The sequence below is a fragment of the Marmota flaviventris genome (genome assembly GCF_047511675.1).
Source record: "Marmota flaviventris isolate mMarFla1 chromosome 5 unlocalized genomic scaffold, mMarFla1.hap1 SUPER_5_unloc_1, whole genome shotgun sequence".
Classification (NCBI taxonomy): domain Eukaryota; kingdom Metazoa; phylum Chordata; class Mammalia; order Rodentia; family Sciuridae; genus Marmota; species Marmota flaviventris.
This window is the reverse complement of record NW_027287679.1, coordinates 84,375-106,809: the sequence shown is the minus strand read 5'-3', so window position 1 is coordinate 106,809 and position 22,435 is coordinate 84,375. Positions and strand designations below refer to the sequence as shown.

The 22,435-nt window shown below is 34.3% G+C and overlaps 1 protein-coding gene across 1 annotated transcript in view; it reads right to left on the bottom strand.

Moving 5' to 3' along the window:
* Positions 1-22,435, bottom strand: part of LOC114083934 (titin homolog) — a 109,834-nt gene that overhangs the window by 19,210 nt on the left and 68,189 nt on the right. Inside the window, exons 33-40 of the mRNA XM_071607115.1 lie at positions 20,626-20,719; positions 18,628-18,726; positions 18,018-18,046; positions 17,851-17,932; positions 15,657-15,727; positions 13,013-13,106; positions 10,140-10,238; positions 7,165-7,235 (exon numbers count right to left, since the gene is read on the bottom strand). Of these exons, the coding sequence (XP_071463216.1) occupies positions 7,165-7,235; positions 10,140-10,238; positions 13,013-13,106; positions 15,657-15,727; positions 17,851-17,932; positions 18,018-18,046; positions 18,628-18,726; positions 20,626-20,719 (639 nt within the window). The remainder of the gene's footprint in view (positions 1-7,164; positions 7,236-10,139; positions 10,239-13,012; positions 13,107-15,656; positions 15,728-17,850; positions 17,933-18,017; positions 18,047-18,627; positions 18,727-20,625; positions 20,720-22,435) is intronic.

Genomic DNA, 22,435 nt, shown 5'->3' with positions numbered 1-22,435 from the left:
TCTTAGATATATAATTTCTTTTTTTAAATTAATTTTTTATTTATATATGACAGCAGAATTCATTACTATTCATATTACACATGTAGAGCAAAATTTTTCATAACTCTGATTGTATACAAAGTATATTCACACCAAGTCGTGTCTTCATACACGTACTTTGGATAATTATGTCCATCACATTCCACTATCATTTCTAACCCCATGCCCCCTATCTTCCCCTCCTATCCCTCTGCCCTATCTAGAGTTTTTCTATTCCTCCCATGCTCCCCGCCCCACTATGAATCAGCCTCCTTAAGATACATAATTTCTTCATCTTTGTCTTTTGAGTCAGTCCCAATTACCAAGAGACATGCTTGAATGTAAGCAAAATTTATGCTTGCACTTGATCATTTTCTGTCCTGAATTGTTGGAACCAATAGCTGTTTTTTTTAAAAATTCCCCCCCCCCACAAAATCCATTCCCTGGCTCCAAATACTGTCTGTGACAGGAATCTTTGGAATAACCTTAAAATGTAATGGATATGTAGAAGCAAAGACCTACTCAGTCAAAATGTTTTGAACATGGTCCCCAAGAGATGTTTCCTTACAGTTTAAGAGTTCCAGTTTGAACACTGTCAGTTCCAATTATTCTATATTAATTTGAATGTACCTATCATTTCTTCCCTATGCTTTCCCCTCAAATAAAATGTAAAAGTAACTATAATCTTTCCAAAGTAAATTTTATATATCTTTGGATTTGGAGATTGCTCCATAACCATTCCTACTTCTCTCTATTATTCCATTTGCTATTTGTTCCCTGAATTTTGTCCTAGGGAGTAGCAACATGTTGCATATCATTAAATTGTATATATGCCTAATCATTCATGGTCAGTGAACTTAGCTTTGTGGGATCAGATCTTCACTTCTCAATTCATTTCCAACTGTGAATAAGTCAGGAAAGTTGGGAAAGCTTTACATTAACTACCCTTCATTCATCTTTGGAACTTGAAACTCACAAGTTCTTCCCACATTTTCAAAAACCTGTTCTTTTCCCTTCTCAAATATGGCTTGAATTTCCTACCCTCCACTGAATTCAACTATTTTTTTCCCTTCTTTGACTCCCTGTTTTTATTATCATCCTCAATCTTCATTGCCTCCTCTTCTCTCCTTTTCCTTATTTCCAACTTTCCTGGGAGTGAAGCATGTTTCAAATGCAGCTCATATTTCAGTTCCTTTAACAATACACCCAATTTAACCTGTGACTAAAACCTAATAATTATTCCACTCTTTTTCTATTTGATAGGTACATTCTTTGAAAAACTTACAATATTCTAGTGTTCAGGATTTAAGGCACATTCACTTTAAAACATTTTAATCCCATATGATTTGTATATTCTACAATGTCTATTACCTTCTTTCTTTGCTCTTCGAGGAAACTCACCAGATATACAAGAAGCAGACACCTCTGGATGTTGCTCAGAGTGACTCTGATAAAAATAATGGCAATAATCAGTTGCATATAGATTTTATTATCACTCTTTAGACATCACCATATTTCTAGTGATGAAATCAATGGAATTGGAAATTAGACCACTACATTTTGTGCACCATATTTTCTTAAGGGACACTATCTTATATACTGCAGATGAAGCTGAGCTCCTCCCTTTATCCGGCTACTCTTAGGTAAACTAAGATGGATGAAATAGGAAATGTATTCCCTGACAACAAACTCACTGATGTGGATATATCCAAAACAACTCACATCAATGTTTAACTAGCTTATTATGCATGCCCCAGAAAATCTATGAACACAATAGGAAACTTATTTAAATCTCTTGAGAAAAGTATTTTATGTTATACAGCATTCAACATTTTAAACATTAGAAGGCCAAAATTTTAAAGTAAAATATGTTACTTCATGTTTAATCTTGTCACTTTGTGTAAGAATGACATAGTGTTGCACTTGCTCCATTTAAATTAACTGAGTCTGAGTTTTACACATTTAAAAATGTACTTGGCACAGAAAATGTGTCTACTTTCAACTGGACATTATATATATATATATATATATATATATATATATATATATATATATCCAGATGGGAAGAAAACTCATAGCCCAACTCAATTACTGAAACAGATTCATGGATTCATGTGAAGGTACTTCAATATAAAATTTCAGAAACATGGGGAAATATATGAAAATTTTTCATAAGACAACTGAAATCAGGTAAAATGAAACAGGATTTAAAATATAAATTCTGTCTGATCATCAGTATCATGAACTAGATAGAATTCAATAGTATATTTGTTCAATATTATGAAATATTTTTTTTCATGTAGAATTTGATATCCATAAAAATTATTCAGTGAATGTTAAGTATAAAGTAAATTTATTCTCTGGCATCTCAGGAAATTGATCTGATCTGGGTCTTTGTTAACATGTTTTAAAGCATTACAAAAGGAAAGAGGCTTGATTTTAGGCAATGAATCCAGCACAAATAGTAATAAGCACACACACACACACACACACACACACACACACACACACATGCCTCACATGTAACGTGTATAGGAAACCATGAAGACATAAAGGCGATTCCCATAATCAAAACAGAAAGAAACCCTAGCTCTATAGTGGAGAATAAGAAGAGGAAGGATATCTCCAATGAGGAAAATAAGGTATTTAATTATGTGAAAGAATTAAAAATGTAGAAAATTATGGTGAGAAATATGCTACAGTGATTTTCCATAAATTCAGTGAAATTATGCAAATGAAAAATACAATCATCTATTTGTGTAAAACATAAAGTTGAACCAAAATTGAAATACAATTAAAGTGTACTGCTTGTCTCAGTAGAGAACAATATTTTCATACTAAGAATAAGGGATTTAAACATAAATTTTAAGATCACTATGTTGAATAGAAGCAGGAATGTGAGTTATTTTTTCTCATCTAACATAATTCGTATTTGATAATATTTATTATTTCATCAAAATTTAGGAATTTTTATTTTTATTTCATCATTTTAGATAGAAACATTTTTATTTTGGTGGTAACTTACTTTTTTAAAATTGAGGTTTATTATGTAAATTAAAGGTATACAACTTAATGATTCAATGTACATATACTTTATGATATAATCATTACAAATAAGCTAAATAATATAACATAATCTTGAACAGTTATCACTTTCTTCCTTTTATTTGTTGTAAGAACAATGACAATAGACCTATTAGCAAATTTTAAATACACAATAATCAAGTACACTTTATAAGATATCCTTATCATACATTAAGAAGCTAGGGATTTATCATTCTGAAAAACAAAACTTTGTACTTCTTGATCAACATCTCATTTTCCCCTATTCCTAACCTATAGCAACCTTCATTCTACACTCTACTTTTGTATATTGGATTTTTTTAATATTCCACATATAAGATCATGCAATTAAAAAAAAAGAAGGCTCAATTTGGATACAGTGTGCAACACTTTTCATTGAAGACAGAACTAAAAAGAATTCAAAGGGACAATGGTAGAAGCACAGGATCATATGCTGCTTACTGACTGCAAATTATTGGAGATAGGAGTCAGATGATTTTGTGTGTGACTGCATGATGAAAAAGATGGGCTATGGGAAAACACAGGAAAGCCACTATGGAGAGCCTGTGACCAGATGAAATCAGAAACAGTGTCTTGTAAAGGAATAAATGCATTTATATAAGAAAAAAAGCTGTAGAAATGCCAGGGGAAATCTAGCTGGGTGGACAAGTGGAATTTTCCCTTTGGTACCTGAGGAAAACTTCACCAATCCAATTAGGAAATGGAGAAATGAGTAGATAGAGTGTTCCCAAAAATAAGAAATACAAATTGCTTATAACCATATGAAAAAGTTTTTTTTTTTTTTTTAACATTTCCAGCTTTCAGGGAAATACCATTCAAAACTTCGTTGACATTTTAGCTGACCCTGTCAAATAACATTCATCAAGTATTCAAATAATAAGTGCTGGTGAACATGTGAAGGAAAAGTAAATAATATACCATGAGACTAAAATTTAGCATTTATATTCTGCAAAGCAGTATGAATATTGCTCAGAATACTAGAAAAATGATACCATATGGCCCAGATTTCCCAGTCCATGCTTTTTTCCCCGATGTACTTAAATATTTATGCACATGTGACATATGAACTTCAATATTTATAGTGGTACAAGTCACAACCAGAAAGTTATGGAACTAACCCCGACACTCTCCAACAGAAGAAAAGATAAAAATTTGGGGTAATACTTGGCACTTAACTTGAACAAGTTAGATTTTCATGATACACCATTTTGTAAAAAAAAATTGCATATCATGGATGAAAACAGTTCCCTAAAATTTCTATAATATGAAAGTTGTAACATCAAAATCTTCCTAAATTTATAAAAGTATGATATTTTGTAGTAAAAACATGAAACTTATATAAATTCCTCTCAATTCAAATACAACATTTTATGCAAAATAAAGACTTGGATTTTTCCAAAAGGAAAATTCAGTGTACTAAAAAAATTGCCAGAGAGAATCAGAGTGTCTGTGCAGGAGCACCTTCACTAATGTTAATTTATGTAGGCTTTCTTCCTAGGATATCAAAAAACCCCACTAATTTGTACTCTTAACTTTTGTAAGACTGAACTGTGGCATAAAACAGTTGCATAAAGCATAAAGCATAAAGCACTTGCAATAAGAATCATGGTGGGTATAGTAGAGAGAGTCAGATGTAGATGTGTGCAGCTAGAGCATGGTCTTAGGTTATATCTAAATAATAGAAGCATATGGCACATTCATTGAAACACATTCATGGTGTTTTCATTTCTGTGACAACACCAGGGATAAGTCTGGTAGAAAACTGGCTGCATGCAGAACAATACACATGAGCAGATATACCAGGTCAACAAACTGTGCTGAGAGTCATTTGGAGATATTGCTCCCATTATACCATACTAGTGTTGAGGGGCAGCATCCTGAAAATTACAATATACAACTCAGACAAAATCCTTTACAGAAGGGTACAATTTTAGCAATACTCAGTGAAAGGTCACAAACCATGCATGTTATACACCTCCAAGACTTGCAGCCAGACCTCCTAACAAAATGTTGGAGGGTTCCTCAATCTTATAGCCTCAAGATAATGATTGATTTCAATGTTTTCAAAGCTCTCATCAGGAAGACGAGTGTTGGTCCTGTTGAACAAACTATAGAGTAAAGGTCCACAGGAGCACTGCCTCATTCAAATGGGTGCTTTGGAAATAATCATAGTGAGGGAGAAGTGCTGTTTGAAAATTTAAGGGACAGATGATTCCAGAAGTGCTGGGGCAGGATCAGAAGGAATGATATTTTCAGGAAGTTATCTGAAGAAGTCACAGATTTTGAAACCAAGCCATGTCTCTCATGCTCCAAGAGATTGTAGGAAAAGGCCTCAGTGACTTGGAATCATGCCCAGTACAAGACCACTGAGTACAGAATTCCATAATTGGGGTCTGTACTACAGATTAGTTTCCTTGGACCACAGGGTTTATCAGGCAATTTCTACATTATATAGACTCATGTCTCTGAGTACACAAACTAATACTGAGAGTGCATTTTCTCTGCAACTTTTAAAGTTCACTCAGCATTCTCTGGGAGGTATGGGGGAGCAAGGAGCAGAAGCCTTTTGGAGCTAGAGCAGGTAAGGAAACTGATGGGCAATATTTACATCCTCCAAACCACAAAAAGCTTTAGCTTTCCAAAATTAGAAATTCTGGACAGAAGTATCTCCATTTTAGTTACATTAGTTTCAGGGAATTGTGAAGATTTCCATGGTTTTATTTGTGACTTTTTTTTTGGTCTGCTATTTCTTTGGGTTTGCCAAATTATTTCTTTTTTCATAATAGATCTGATTTTCCAAGATATTTTCATTCATTTCTTGTTTTATTTCCTTGATTACATTTTTATTCTTATTTTAAATTCTTTCCTATTCTCATTCTTATTGAATTTCATTGCCATCTTCTCTTTAGTCTGTCTCTGCTTACTATAACCACTTTCATTGTCTGTTCTTTTTAAAATCGATCATGATATGTTTATTGTCACTAAGGCTTTTTTTTTTTTTCCAGCCAGGTGCACATTGTTATATCCTATGAACTTTAGTTCATTTCTTGGTATTATAGAATATATATATATATATATATATATATATATATATATATATATATATATATATAATTTTTATGGTATGTATGTTTTGCTTTAAGCTATGATTGTTCTCAGAGATTACTCTTTCTCCTTGATGAGTTGCTCATCTGGAACTTGATGCTGAGAATGATGGCTTGACCAAACACATCCCAAAGAAAAACCTGCACACTGAAAGGACACACACATAACATTGGAACTAAAATGATTGCAAAATCGCCTCCTACTACTGTAGAAAAAAGGGAAAAAAAGGGGACATTAAGATACCACCAACATTTTAAAAGTTACCAATAACTGCATCCATGATGTGTATCCTTGGCAAGAACTGTAGCACTTCCTTTTTACTAATGTCCACTTCAGAGGTAGGATAAAAATGTTTAGTGATTTTCTTGATTTCTTGCATGAAAAGTAAATGAACTAGAAAGTTTCTCTTTGTACACTAAGAGAAAGGATACATGCTGAAAGGATTTTGATTCCTTTAACAGACTGTTCAGTTTCTCATTTAAGCTTATTTCCTGCCTCAACCTACATAGTGGAGTCAAGGGAGAATGGAATCTTTAACACCGGCATGGATTAGTGGTAATGGGAAACTAAAATTTTGAGCCTTTGGGAATGATGATGTTTTAACAGAAATGTTTTCACTGGCCATTATAATTAAGTATTTTCTGACTTTTGACTGGGTCTTTCAGAGTTTCAAATTTATTCTTTATGATGTGAGGAGATCACATAGAAGACAACTGATACAATATTCAAAAAATTTCCTCTATTGCTAAAATGAAGGTTACTTCAAAGCTTCCGCTTCCATGATTTCTAAAGCTATTTTCATGTTTGTTTCCTGTTACATACTTTAGATTTAAATATTGAATTAGGATATTTGATTTCCAAGTAAATATTGTTTGAGCTCATTTTGTTCAGCACAATGTCCTTTCCAAAGCAAAGAAGGGACAAACACCAGGAATTTAAATTGATACATTTACATACCTGTTGAGGACTATTTTCTGTGACATCAAGCCACTTCTTCTCTTCAGATGATGACTTGTCCCAATGTGACTCTGGGAATGAATGCATAGATGTACTTAAATTACTTAAAAGAGTTAGACTGAGTGAAAATATAGCCAACTACAAAAGTAATAATCATAAAATTTTATTTTCACAATGATACTTTTAAGTTAAATTTAATTTTAGGTGAACGTTTATGTTGTTTGAAATTTTTTGATTGTTATGTGGGCCTGGCGGTTGTACACAGAGCCATGTGCATCCTTGGCAACAACTGTAGCACTACGTTCAAATCTGAGGCCTTAAATGTTTTTGGAGACAGAGTGTCTAAATATACCCTGGCTCATTGGAAACCTGCCTACCTCAGCCTCCCACTAAGTTGAAATATACTAAGTTGAAATACCCAGGGCGTTTTGAGAGATTTAGGGAATAGTTTTACTAATCCAACTTCAGAGACACTAGTGGTCACCATGTTCAATAAACATGATATCTTAAAGATTCAGCCATTAAAAAATGATATTTTACAGAAAAAAATATTGAAATAACAACGGACAGAAGAAACTTCACACTGTTTACTATGTCTTTTTCCTAATAGTAATTTTTAATGAATCACTGCACACGATGTTTGGTTTCTGGAAAAAAAAAAAAAGAGAGAGAGAAAGGAGAAGAGAAAAAAAGAGGTCACTGTCATACCTTTGCCAGTGAACCCCATATTCCTTTCCTTTCCTTTTCCTGCATTTCTTCTGTTAGGAATCACTATGTTTTTGGAAGCATTCCTCATGGTGCCTGTTAATCCTGAAATAAACTGTTTTTGCTTTTCTGGTGTTAGCTACCTCAGACCATGACCCGCTATTGTACTTGTTAACAACCAGTTGGCCTGTAAATTATTCCTTCTCTGTCTAGTTCTCTAGGTCCTGGACTTCAGGGTCTCCTTTTCAACCCACTGGTTTGAACACCCATAATAAAGTGTCAGCTAAGTGTCTGAGGCAATAACACTTGGCGTGGATGGTGTCTTTTCTAGAGGTAAGGATGAATGGAGACTTGAGGAGTGAGGCCATCAGCCAGAGGAAGAGAATGGTGAAAATGTGGAAAGCTATAGTATGACTTAGAGACAAGGGTTAAGGGGGATGGTATATGTCTGATGATACAGGGATTGGTGAAAACTGCCAGAAGTTCATGCACTAGAAAAACAGGCTAAAGATAGATTTAGGAAGACTAGCATTGTGAAAGATGTCTCAAAATGTTAAGGTCCTTGGACATACACATACCAAAGAATGTCATCTATGCCATGGGCACATATAAATCTGGAACCATCTTAATTCTGTGGGCATGTGAACTTGAGGGGCATGTTCATGATTGGAGATGAATAATGAGAATGCAAAGTACACTATGAGGTTGATGCAGGCCTGAATGGAAGGAATGTCTCCAAAAGGATCTGGGTTCTGTTTTTACCATACAGATGAAACAAGCAAACAACAAGACAAAGAACAATGAGCAAAAATTCCATTGGGATATGCAGGTATGGATTGACTACTCTGAGTTAAAATTTCAGGAAAGAGTGTTCACTAGCAAATGTTCACTTTAGAAGCAAGGGGTAAACTAAAGTATATATGACCATACATCTTATTATTTCTTGCTACACACTGACCACAAGAGTTTTCAAAGTCAGGGCATAAGTGGCATAAAAACAACTTTGATGCACATAAGACATGTGATGTCACACTAGATGTCAGGGTAGAGTGCACATTGTCTTATAAATGAGATTTTCCTGTATTTCACAGACTGGTCTTGACATCTTGGCTTCAAGAAAACTAGAATTCCTCATAATATCAGGATTCTGGATTTCAGTCCTGCTCCCCTGGACCTATTTTTAAAATTTGGGTGGGAAAAAAAATCAGCCCCACAATCCAACTAACAGGTGTCATGAAGTTTAATTGTAGAAACATCTATGATATAGGTTATTTTAAAACATCATTTCCTCAGGCATTTACAGAAATATTTTGAAATGTGGATGCAGCACCAACACAGACCCGATGGGGCAACTCCTCCCAACACATGGCAGAAAATGGATATATTAAGAGTGAGAAGATTGCTATCATTTCCAAGGTTTAAACACAGGCAGTTTTATAGAAGTTGTACTGCAACAGTTACCTGACTCCAGTGTTTTTGTTCCATTCTTCCATTTTGGTTTTTTTGGATCTTTATCTTTGCTTTTGATGGTCGGCTTGATGTGCATGGAGACAAGATATTATATAAGTATTTTACAGTACATCCAGCATACTGTTAATAATATCACATAAATATAGAAGATGAATTACCTTGTAGGAAGCATGTACATCCTTAGAGCCTGAAAAGCAAGTGAAATATATAATCAATAAAACCTGAATATTAAGAAAAACACATTCATCATTCTATGAAATAAGTAGAGAGCTCAGTCTGAGTGATAACAATTTTCGTTTGCATTGATACAAACTACATTCTCTTGGGGGTTTTGTGTTTGTGGATTTTGTTGAGTACAATCACAAGACTGAAATGTAGTAAATCAATATGGAGAAAATATCTTTAGTAATTAAAACTTGTAGTTAAGTTTCAAATAATAAGAACACCTTTGCAATCATCATAAATATTTAGGCAAGGTACATATACAAATGTGAAGATGCAGAATCTGGAGACCACAGTGATCTGTATTCAGAGAAGCAAAGAGAAACCTGAGAAGTTCAATGTCAAAGCTGAAGTAGTCAGATGGCAGCACATATGTCAAGTGACCTATGAATTCTTTAATCCATTTTATTATAACTGAGTATCCTCTACCTCATTTGTCTTATTATTAAAAAGTTTTCATCCAAGATCTGCGGAAATGTACACTTTATTTCTCATCAAACTGTTTTTTTCTGAATTAATTGGACTAGATATATGCATTTAGAATAATAGGTAATACATATATGTGTGTTTTTTCATACCCATCTGGGAGCATGGCACATCTTCTAATCCTGCTTCCTTTGTTTTAGTCGATATCATGATTTCCTTTTCACCCTTGTACAGAGATACAGGTCCTGCGTCTGAAAAAATATCAGAAAGCATAAAGAATTCAAATATGGCTATCCACAGCAAACTGTGATCCAAAAGCAGGCAGAATTGACAGATAGGAATGAAGTATTGTGTTTCCAAGTCTTTCATATAAACATGTTAGAAACAGTCTTGGTGTATGAGAAATAAATTCCATAAAGAATTCTGGTTAAAAAAAAATGAGTCTGACATAAAACACCAGACATGATATCACATATTTTCTGAAAGTGCTGGCTCATCAGAAAATGAGGCATCTAGAGATCAGAATTAAGCACAGGAATGGAGTGCATTCTTGCAGCACCACGGACATGGTTTCATTCCAAAGCTCCAATATCATCATCATCATCATCATCATCATCATCATCATCATCATCCAGAATAATAAAAATAACTATCTTCCAATAAACAAAAGGTACAAAAACACTAAGTCACTGATCTAAATCACTCTTATAAATGTTACACACATGGTGTGTGGCCTGGTAGGTGTGCAGGATAGATTTGTTTCAGAAGGTTGCCCAGATTTTTCCAGTCCCTACATGTTTAAATCATCTCTGGACCAGGAATCATCTCACCTTTGGCTTGATAGCAGGTACACTGAAAAATGCTGAATTGCATTCTCTTTTTCACCTCCACAATTACCTGGCTAACTTCTTTATTTTCTCTCTCATTTTGCCTCCCTTCTAGCTTTTTCAAAAACAAAACCCTCTAGAGTAGAGGACTTCATTATTTCCATTTTACATTCTTTGTACGGGTTATTCCAACTACTTCCTGTCTGCCAATGTAGCAAATTTATCTTAGAAATATGATTTCTAATTTTCAGAGAAATGGATGAAGTTAGAGAAGACAATGCTAAGTTAAGTTAGCCAATCCCAAAAAACCAAATGCTGAATGTTCTTTCTGATATAAGGAGGCTGATTCATAGTGGGGTACAGAGGGGGAGCATGGGAGGAATAGATGAACTAGGGCAGAGGGGTGGAGTGGAAGGGAGGGGGCCATGGGGTTAGAAATGATGGTGAGATGTGATTGACATCATTATCTAAAGTACATGTATGAAGACACGAATCCTTGTGAACATACTTTGTAAGCAAACAGAGTTTTGAAAAATTGTGTTCTACATGTGTAATATAAATGGTAATTAATTTTGGTGTCATATATAAATAAAAAAAATTAATTAACAAAAAGGACTATACTTTGAAAATATACATGGAAACTAATATAAATATACAGGATCTGACACAGGGAACAGTAAAGTGTAAGTCCTATGAATATATAGTTTGTGTATAAGGGGACAAATTAATAATTCCTATATAAGATATATTTTGATATGTAAGCAAACTTAACATCCAAAATTAAAAAAAATGGCAAAATACAGTCTAAAATTTATTTTGTGTACATAAACTTTAATTACAGTAATTATAGATACAGAATTTTGGAAAGGGTAATATCAAATATTTTTAGTGAGCTGGGGTTAGGGTTTGAAAACTAAGATTAATATGTGGAAATATTAATAAGAATGTACTTGTGACCTAAATACATGTATCTTCATACATGTATATGAACGGAGTGACTCTACTTTGTGTACAAACAGAGATATAAAAAAAATGTGCTCTATAAGTATACTATGAATTGTAATGCATCCTGTCATATGCAATAATTTAAAATAAAATATTAAAAAGAGAAAAAAGAAATACGATTTCTAAATTTTTTGTCTTTTGTGTTATCCCCACTACATAAGAAATATGATCAGAATTATAGCAATATTTATGATGGCACTTGATCTTCTTCTTTCCCAGTTTGTAGGATCTACTAGTGTTTTTTGTTTTTTTTTTTAATTTCCCAAAGGGACATTCTTTTCCTGGCTACAAAAATGCTGTTGGCATACCAGGATCATTGGAATCACCTTTGAATCTAAAGGAAATGTACAAGCAAAGACGTTCTAAGTCATAATGACATCTGAACATGGCCTCAACTGATGATTCACTACAGTTTGAGAGTTCCAATGTAAACATTGTTGGAATCAAATACCTCTAACTTAACTTGAATGTAGCTCTGGGTTTCTCCCTAGTGGTACCCATTAAATGAAAGTTTATAAAAAGCTATAACTTTCCAAATTTAGATATAGGTGAATTTTGGGACCACTCTGTAACCATTTCTATTTCTTTCCATTTTCCTAATTGGTGTTTCTACCCTATACATTCTTTGTACAGATACCAACACATTATGTGTCATTAGATTTTTTACATGAATAATCTTTTGTGATAAACAAACATAACAATCTGGGAGTCCTTCTTCACTTCTCAATTTAATTCCATTCCAACTGTGACTAAATCAGGAAGGTTGGAAAATTTTTACTTTACACCTCATTCAGCTTTGAACATGGAAACTCAAAAATGCTTCCCATATTTTGAAAACACTGCTCTTTCACCCCTCTTATGTAACTGAGGGTCCTTCTTTCCACTGAGTACAACTGCTACCTCTTCCTTGACTCCCTGTAATTAATGCCTGTCTCAGTGTTCATACCCTCTTCTTCTGTTTCATTTCTACTTTACTTTGATTGAAGCATGTATCAAAATGCATATCCTAATTCAGTTTCTTTAGCAATATCCACAGTTTAACCTGTGACACAAACCTAATACCATATGACTCACTATATTTCTTTGTCCTCACTAGGTAACACATACTCTCTTTAAACAATTAAAATATACTAGTGCTCATGTTTTAAGGCAATAGGCTCAGCAATGAATTTTGCATTATTCGTGACTCTTACCTTCTCTATGTCCATTTATTCTATTCTTTGATTGTGAAGAGGACACACCAGATATGCTAGAAGTACAAACCTCTGGAGGTTTCTCACAGACATTCTGGGGAAAATAATGCCAATAATGAGTTGCATGAAGATTTCATCATTACATTAATTTCATCATCATATGTCTATTTAAAAATCATCAGAATTGGAAATAAGATGAGTGCATTTTGAACAAGATTATATTGCATAAGTTTCACTGTCTTAGGCACCTCAGATTAAGTGAGCTCTTATATAATCTACTGATTGGATAAAGCCAGAATGAGGGACATAGGAACTGTGTTCCCACAGAATATACACACTGACAAGCATATACCCAAAACAACGAGCATCAGTATATAATCAGTCAACTTTGCAATCTGTATTTTGGGTAAAATTGGGAGTTCATAACCAACTTGAATCTAATGTATGAAATATGATATGTCAAGAGCTTTGTAATGTTTTGAACAACCAATAAAAAAAGTATATAATCAATCAACTTTCACTCCCAGCAGTTCTAAAAATGCTTTGAAAGACTTTTAAGAATGGCACTTGGTGTTCCATAGCATTTTAAATTTGAATGGCCAATTTTTTATTCTGAAAGAATGATACTTGGTAAGATGAGAGTTTCAATCTGTCAACTTGTGTAGGAATGATAAACTGTTGTGCTTGCTTCATTTATTCATCAGAGACTTCGAAAACTTAATGCATTTCGGCAAAATATTTACCAAGTCAAAACATATTTTAAAAAAGTAAAATATACTGAGGAAATGTGTCTGTATGTAACATGAAAATAACAGCAAACAAACTTGGGTAAAGTATGCAACACTTTCATTGGAGAAGAAACTAAGAATGCTTGCGGCCCCGGTTCCATCTTCAGCACCACATACAAAAAAAGATGTTGTGTCCACCGAAAACTAACAAATAAATATTAAAAAATTCTCTCTCGCTTTCTCTCTCTCTCTCTCACACTCTCTTAAAAAAAGACCACTGTGTAAGAAATTCCATAATTAGGGTCTACATTACAGATTAGACCCCAGCCTTCATGGATCACTGGGTTTATCAGGCAATTTCTACATCCATAGACCCATCTCTCTGAGTACAAAATCAAATACTGAGAGTAATTTCCTTTGTAACTTTCAAAGTTCCCTCAGCATTGTCTGGGAGGAGTTGGGGAGCAAGGAGCAGAGGAGATCCACTTGATCACACCAATGTCAGGGAAGGCCTTTTTGAGCTAGAGCAGATAAAGAAACTGATGGACAATATTTGCATCCTCCAAACCATAAAAAGCTTTAGCTTTCCAAAATTAGAAATCCTGGACAGAAGTATATCCATTTCAGTTATATTAGTTTACGGGAGTTGTGAAGATTTTCATTAGTTTGTTTGTGCCTTTTTTTTTTTTTCACAATATATATGATTTTCTAAGACTTTTTTTTCAGTTTTCATTTTATTTCCTTTATTACATTTTTATTCTTATTTTATATTCTTTCCTATTGTCATTAATATTGAATTTCATCCTGATTTCCTCTTCAATCTCTGCTTACTATAACCACTTTCATTATCTGTTCTTTTTAAAATTTATCATGATAATTTTATTGTCACTAATCACTTTTTTCAAGTCTTACGAGTATTCTTATTTCCTTTGAACTTCGATTAATTATTAAGTATTATAGAAACCACATTAAATATACAGTTTGTTTATATGCATGTTTTGCTTTAAGCTATGATTGTTCCTAGAGGGTCATCTTTCTCCTTGATGAGATACTGGTGAGTAAATATTTTATGTTAAATATGTTCATTTGGGAATTTGATTCTGAACATGATGGCCTGACCCAAACACATCCCAAAGAAAAATCTGTACACTAAAAGCACACATACATAACAGCTGAACTAAAATGCTTGCAAATTCTCCTCCTAAAATATAGGGCATTATGATACCACAAAAATTTTGCAACTTCCCAGTAACTGCATCCAAGTTCTTTTTATTAATGTCCACTTCAGAGGTGGAATAAAAATGTTTAGTAATTTTCTTGATTTCTTGCATGAAAAGTAAAGGAACTAAAAGTTTTTGTTTGTACTCAAACAGGATTGATGGATACATCCTGAAAGGACCTGATTCTATAATAGGCTGTTTGGTTTCTCCTTTAAGTCTATTTCCTGCCTCAGCCTACATACTGGAGTGTGTAGGGAGACTGGAGTCTTTAATACCATCATGGATTACTGGTAATGGGAAACTAAAATTTTGAGCCTTTGGGAATGATGATCTTTAACATGAATGTGTTCACTGGCCATTTCAATTATATACTCTTCAACTTTCAACTGGATATTTCCGAGGCTTAGATTTAATCCTCATTACGTGAGGAGGTCACACAGAAGAAAATTGAAACAATACTCAAAAAAATCTCCCCACATTACTAAGATGAAGGTTACTTTTAAGCTTCTGTTTAAAATCATGTGATTTCTAAAGCTATTTTCATGTTCATGTTGTGTTACATTTTTAGACTTAAATATTAAATTATGACCTTGATTTCTAAGTATGTATTGTGTGATGTCATTTTGTTTGGCATAATCTTCCTTCCCATCAAAGAAGAGAAATAGACCATGAATTTAAATTGACACATTTACTTACCTGTCCATGGCTTTTATCCATGCCATCAACCCCCTCCTTCAATTCCTCTGATGACATATGGCAATGTGAATCTGGGGATAAATGCATAGATGTACTTTCTTAAACTACTTAAAAGAGTTAGACTGAGTGAAAATCTAGCCAACTAAAACATAATTGTAATAATCATACAATTTGATTTTCATAATGATACGTTTTTAGGTAAGTTTAATTTTAGGTGAATGTTTATGCTGTTGGAAATTTTTGGATTCTTGTGTCAGCTTGGTGGCTGTACCCAGAGCCATGTGTATCCTTGGCAAGAACGCAAGTACTTACTTCAAATAAAAGGCCTTTATTTTTATTTATTTATTTATTTTTGAAGACAGAGTGTCTGAATATTCCCTGGCTCACTGGGAACCTGACATCAGCCTGCCTCAGTCTCTAACTAAGCTGAAATTACAGATGAGTCCCTCTTCACCCAGGGAGTATTGAGTGATTTAGCAGGGATTTTTACTAATCTAATGCTTCAACAAAACAAGAGTTCACCATATTCAATGCACATGATATCTCAAAGATTCAACCACTCAAAGAAAAATGATATTTTGAAGAAAAAAATGCTAAAATTACAATGGAAAGAAGACACTTCACACTGTTTACTATGTCTTTTTCCTAATAGTAATTTTTAATGAACCACTGCATGTAACTTTGGTGTCAACAAAAAAGTATGTGTATATACGATCACTGTGATACCTTTGACAGTGAACCACATATTCCTTTCCTTTCCTTTACCTGCATTTCTTCTGTTAGGATTCACTCTGTTTTTGGAAGCATTACTCATGGTGCCTATTATTCCTGACATAAACTGTTTTTGCTTCTCTGGCGTTAGCTATCTCAGATCTTGACCCGCAATTGTACTGAGTAAAAATCAGTTGGCCTGTAAGTTATTCATTCTCTGTCTAGTTCACTAGGTCCTGGACTACAGGAGATGTTCTTAAAACACACAGGTTTGAACACCCCATAATTGAGTGTCAGGTAAGTGCCTGAGGCAATAACACTTGGCGTGGATGGTGTCTTTTCTCGAGGTAGGGATGAACGGAGACTCGAGGAGTGAGGCCATCAGCCAGAGGCAGAGAATGGTGAAAATGTGGAAGGCTATAGCATGACATAGAGACAAGGGTTAAGGGGGACGGTATATGTCTGATGATACAGGGATTGGTGAAAACTGCCAGAAGATCATGCAGGTAGAAACGGGCTAAACATACAGTTAGGAAGAATTTGCATTGTGAAAGATGCCTCGAAATGTTGAGATGGTTGGACATACACAGAGCTAACACTTTCATCTAGGCCATGTATCCATATATAGCTGGAACTATCTCAAATCTGTGGGCACATGAGCTTGAGGGGCATGATCATGAATGGAGATGAATAAAGAAAATGCAAAAGTGCACTATGGGGTTGATGCAGGACTGAATGAAGGAATGTCTTCAAAAGGATCTGGGTTCTGTTTTTACCATACAGAGGTAACAGACAAACAACAAGTCAAAGAATAATGAGCAAAGACTCCATTGGGATGTGGAAGAATTTATGGATTGATTACTCTGAGATAAAATTTCAGGAAAGAGTGTTCACCAGCAAATGTTCACTTTAGAAGCAAGGGATAAACTAAAGTATATATGATCATTCCTTTTATTATTTCTTGCCTCAAACTGACCACAAGAGTTGTCAAAGTCAGTACCTAATTAGCATAAAAACAAGTTTGATGCATTTGGTTGATACACTAGATGTCAGGGTAGAGTGCACATTGTCTTTTAAATTAGATTTTCTTGTATTTCACAGACCGGCCTTGACATCTTGGCTTCAAGAAAAATACAAGTCCTCATCATCTCAGGATTCTGGATTTCAATCCTGCTCCCCTGGACCTACTTTTAAAATTGGGTTGGGAAGAAAAATCAGCCTCACAATCCAACTGACAAGTGTCATGACTCCGATTTGGGAAGTTTAATTGTAGAAACACCTAGGATATAGGTTATTTTAAAACATCTTTTCCTCATAGATTTACAGAAATATTTTGAAATGTGGATGCACCACCAACACAGACCTGATGGGGCAAATCCTCCCAACACATGGCACAAATGGATATATCAGGAGTGAAAAGTTTGCTATCATTTCCAAGGTTTAATCATAGGTAGTTTTATAGAAGTTGTACTGCAAAAGTTACCTGATTTCCGTTTTATTTTTTGCTTCCACCATTTTTGTTTTTTGAGAGCTGTATCTTTGCTTTTAATGGTAGGCTTCATGTGCTTGGAGACAAGATAATACGTAAATATTTTACAGTGCATACAGCATGCATTTAATAATATAACACAAACATAGAAGATGATTTACCTTGTATAAAGCATGTACGTCTTTAGATACTGAAAAGCAAATGAAATACATAATCAATAAAATCTGAACATAAAAAGAAAACACACTCATATTCCTACTAAGTGAGTACAGAGCTCAGTCCAATGATAACTATTTTTATTAGCATTGATAAAGATTACATTAGCTTTGGAGTTTTAAGTTTGGGGATTTTTGTTGATCACAAGACTGAAATGTTCTAAATGAATATTGACAATATATCTTTAGTAAATAAGTCTTGCAGTTGAGTTTCAAAAGGTAAGAACACCTTTGTGATCATTATAAATAATTCGGCAAGGGTACATATACAAATGTGAAGACGCAGAATGCTGGAGACCACAGAGATCTGTATTCAGAGAAAGAAAGACGAATACGGAGAATTTCAATGTCAAAGCTGAAGTAGTCAGATGGCAGCACATATGTCAAGTGACCTATGAATTGTTTAATCCATTTTATTATACCTAAGTATCCTGTACCTCAAGATCCAGGGCAAGGTATACTTTATTTCTTATCAGTTATTTTTTTTCTGAACTAATAGGATCAGATATATGCATTTAGAATAACAGCTAATATGAACATGATTGTTTTTTCATACCCATCTGGGACTGTGGCACATCTTCTAATCCTGCTTCCTCTGTTTTAGTGGATATCGGGTTACCCTTTTCACCCGTGTACGAAGATACAGGTCCTGCATCTTAAAAAATATGAGAAAGCATAAAGAATTTAGATATGGTCATCCACAGCAATCTGTGATCTGAAAGCAGGCAGAATTGACAGGACTCAAAAGACTGTCACATAAACACATTAGTAACACTCTTAGTATTTGAGGAATAAATTCCATAAGGAATTCTAGTTTAAAAATGAGTCTGCCATAACACATACAGTCATGATTTCACATATTTTTTTGAGTGTGCTGGCCGATCCAAAAATTAGTTATCAGAATTTAGCACAGGAGTGGAATGTATTCCTGTAGCACAAAGGGACATGGTTTCATTCCAAAGAACCAAAATAATAATAATAATAATAATAATAATAATAATAATAATAATAATAATCAAAAATAAAACTATCTTTGAAAAAAACAAATTTTCAAAAACACTTGGTCACTGATCTAAATCACTCTTAGGATGCCACACACATGGTGGGGCCTGGTGGGTGTGCAGGACAGATTTGTACAGCAGGTTGCCCTGATTTTTCCAGTCCCTACTTGTTTCAATCACCTGGGGACCAGGAATCATCCCACTTTTGGTTTGAAGGCAGGCACACTGAAAAATGCTGAATTGCATTTTATCATTTTCCCCTCTAAAATTTCCTTGCTGACTTCTTTATTTTCTTCCTCATTTTGCCTCTCTCCTAGTTTTTCATAAAACCCTCTAGAGCAGGAGACTATTTTATTTCCATTTTCTGTTTTTTTGTATGGGTTATTCAAACTCCTTCCTTCCTGGCAATGTAGCAATTTTATGTTAGAAATGTAATTTTTAAATTTTTGTCTTTTGTGTTATCCCCACTACCTAAGAAATATGCACATAATTATTGCAACATTTATTCTGGCAGTTGATCTTCTTCTATCTTGGTTTGTAGGGTCTACTAGCGTTTTTTTTTTTTTTTTTGTTTTGTTTTTTTTTTTTTTTTTTTTTTTTTGTCCCACAGGGACATTCTTTGCCTGGCTACAAAAAATGCTGTGGGCATACCAGGATCATTGCAATCACCTTAGAATCTATAGGAAATGTAGAAGGAAAGAACTTCGGAGTCACAATGAGCTTCTGATCATGGCCTCAACAGATGATTCATTATAGTTTGAGAGATCTAGTATAAATTTTGTTGGAATCCATTGCCTCTACCTTAACTAGAATGTAGCTCTGGGTTTCTCCCTAGGATGTTACCCTCAAATGAAAGTTCAGTCAAGCTATTATCTTTCCAAATTTAGTTTTAGATATCTGTGAATTTGGGGACCACTCTGTAACCATTTCTATTTCTTTCCACTTTCCTAATTGGTGTTTCTACCCTATACATTTTTTTGTACAGAGTAGCAACACATTTGGTGTCATTAGATTTTATACATGAAGAATCTTTTGTGATAAACAAACTTGACAATGTGGGAATTCCTTCTTCACTCCTCAATTTTATTCCATTCCAACTGTGACTAAGTCAGGAATGTTGGAAAATTTTTACTTTACACTTCATTCAGCTTTGGACCTGGAAACTCAAAAATGCTTCCCAAATTTTGAAAATGCTGCTCTTTCCCCCCCTCTTATGTAACTGAGGGTCCTTCCTTCCACTGAGTACAACTGCTACCTCTTCCTTCATTGACTCCCTGTAATTAATGCCTGTCTCAGTGTTCATATCCTCTTCTTCTCTTTCATTTCTATTTTACTTTGATTGAAGCATGTCTCAAAATGCAACTCATAATTCAGATTTTTTTAGCAATATCCCCAGTTTAACCTGTGACAGAAACCTAATACAATATGACTCATTATATTTCTTTTTCCTTACTAGATAATACATACACTCTTGGAACAATTACAATATTTTAGTGCTCTTGCTTTAAAGCAATACGCTCACCAATGTCTTTTGCATTTTTTGTCATTCTTACCTTCTCCATGTTCGTTTGTTCTATTCTTTGCTTGTGTATAGGACCCAACAGATATACTGGAAGCACAAGCTTCTGTAGGTTGCTTACAGACACTCTGGGGAAAGTAATACCAATAATAAGTTGCATGAAGTTTTAATCATCACATATTACTTATCACCATATATATATTTGTGAAATCATCAGAATTAGAAATTAGATGAGTGCATTTTGAACAAGAATATATTGTACAAGTTTCACTGTCCTAGGCAGTTCAGATTAACTGAGCTCATATATCATTCTGGCTACTGATTGGATAAAGCCAAGATGAGGGACATAGGAACTGTGTTCCCTCCGAATATACACACTGACAAGCATATACCCCAAACAACTAGCATCAGTATATAATCAGTCAACTTTGCACTGCCCAGCAGTTCTAAAAATGCTTTGAAACACTTTTAAGAATGGCACTTGGTGTTCCATAGCATTTTAAATTTGAATGGCCAATTTTTTATTCTGAAAGAATGATACTTGGTAAGATGAGAGTTTCAATTCTGTCACCTTGTGTAGGAATGATAAACTGTTGTACTTGCTTCATTTATTCATCAGAGACTTCGAAAACTTAATGCACTTCAGCAAAATATTTACCGAGTCAAAACTTATTTTAAAAAAGTAAAATATAGTGAGGAAATGTGTCTGTATGTAACATGAACATAACAGCACACACACTTGGGTAAAGTATGCAACACTTTCATTGGAGAAGAAACTAAGAGGTATTTCAAAAGAGAAAGGTGACTCCCATCTCTGAAAAGCTGACTATTTGCAGAGGTGGGAGTCATTTGAACTGGTGCATAGCTGCTTGAAGAAAAAGACAGGCTGTGGGAAATCACAGGAGTGACACAATGGAGAGCCTGTGACCAGATGAAACCAGAAATATGAGATACTCAAAGAGGAAATGCATTCGTGGAAGAAATAGTGTAAAGCCGCAGTAGGGAAAACTAGCTTGCTATGAGAGAGGAATATGCTGACTGGTGAGCTGAGGAGAATCTCACCCATCCAATTAGGAAATGGAGAAAAGCAAGAGATAGATGTTCTCAAAACCACAAACACAAGTTCATTATAAATACATAAAATACATCTAGCATTCAGGGAAATACCCTCCCAAACTCCATTGATATTTCAGCTCATGCCATCCAGAGAGGCATTCATCAAGACTTTAAATAATAAGTGCTGGAGAGGATGTGGGTAAAAATGTACAACCGTACACTGTGGGACTGAAAATCAGGACTTCCCATCTGAAAAGCAGTATGGAGAGTCATCAGAAGATAAGGAATATGAACATCCTGTGCCCAGGGTTCCCAATCCTTGTTCTTATACCCAATTTACAATGATTCTGTATACACATGAGACACTGGAACTTCAATGTTTACAGTGGTTTCTATCACAATTAGAAAGATATGAAATGAGCCCAGATGCACCTTAACACAAAAAATGGATAAATAAACACCTAGAAACTTGGCACTGAATTTGAGCAAACTAGTTTTTCATGATACACCATCATGTCAAAATGAGTCCTCATATAGCATATAAAAACACTGCCCTAAAAATTTCTAAAATATAAAACCTGTAACATCAAAATCCCTTAAGTTTATACAAGGATGATATTTTAAAGCAAACAAGTAGGAAACTTATTATTCTAAGGCCAAATAGAACCTTTTCAGCAAAGGAAAGACTTCATTTTCCCCGCAATGTCAAGGAATATTTGATGTAATCCAAACCTTCCAGGCAGAATCTGAGCGTGTGTTTAGGAGCCTCTCCACTCCTGTTACTTTAT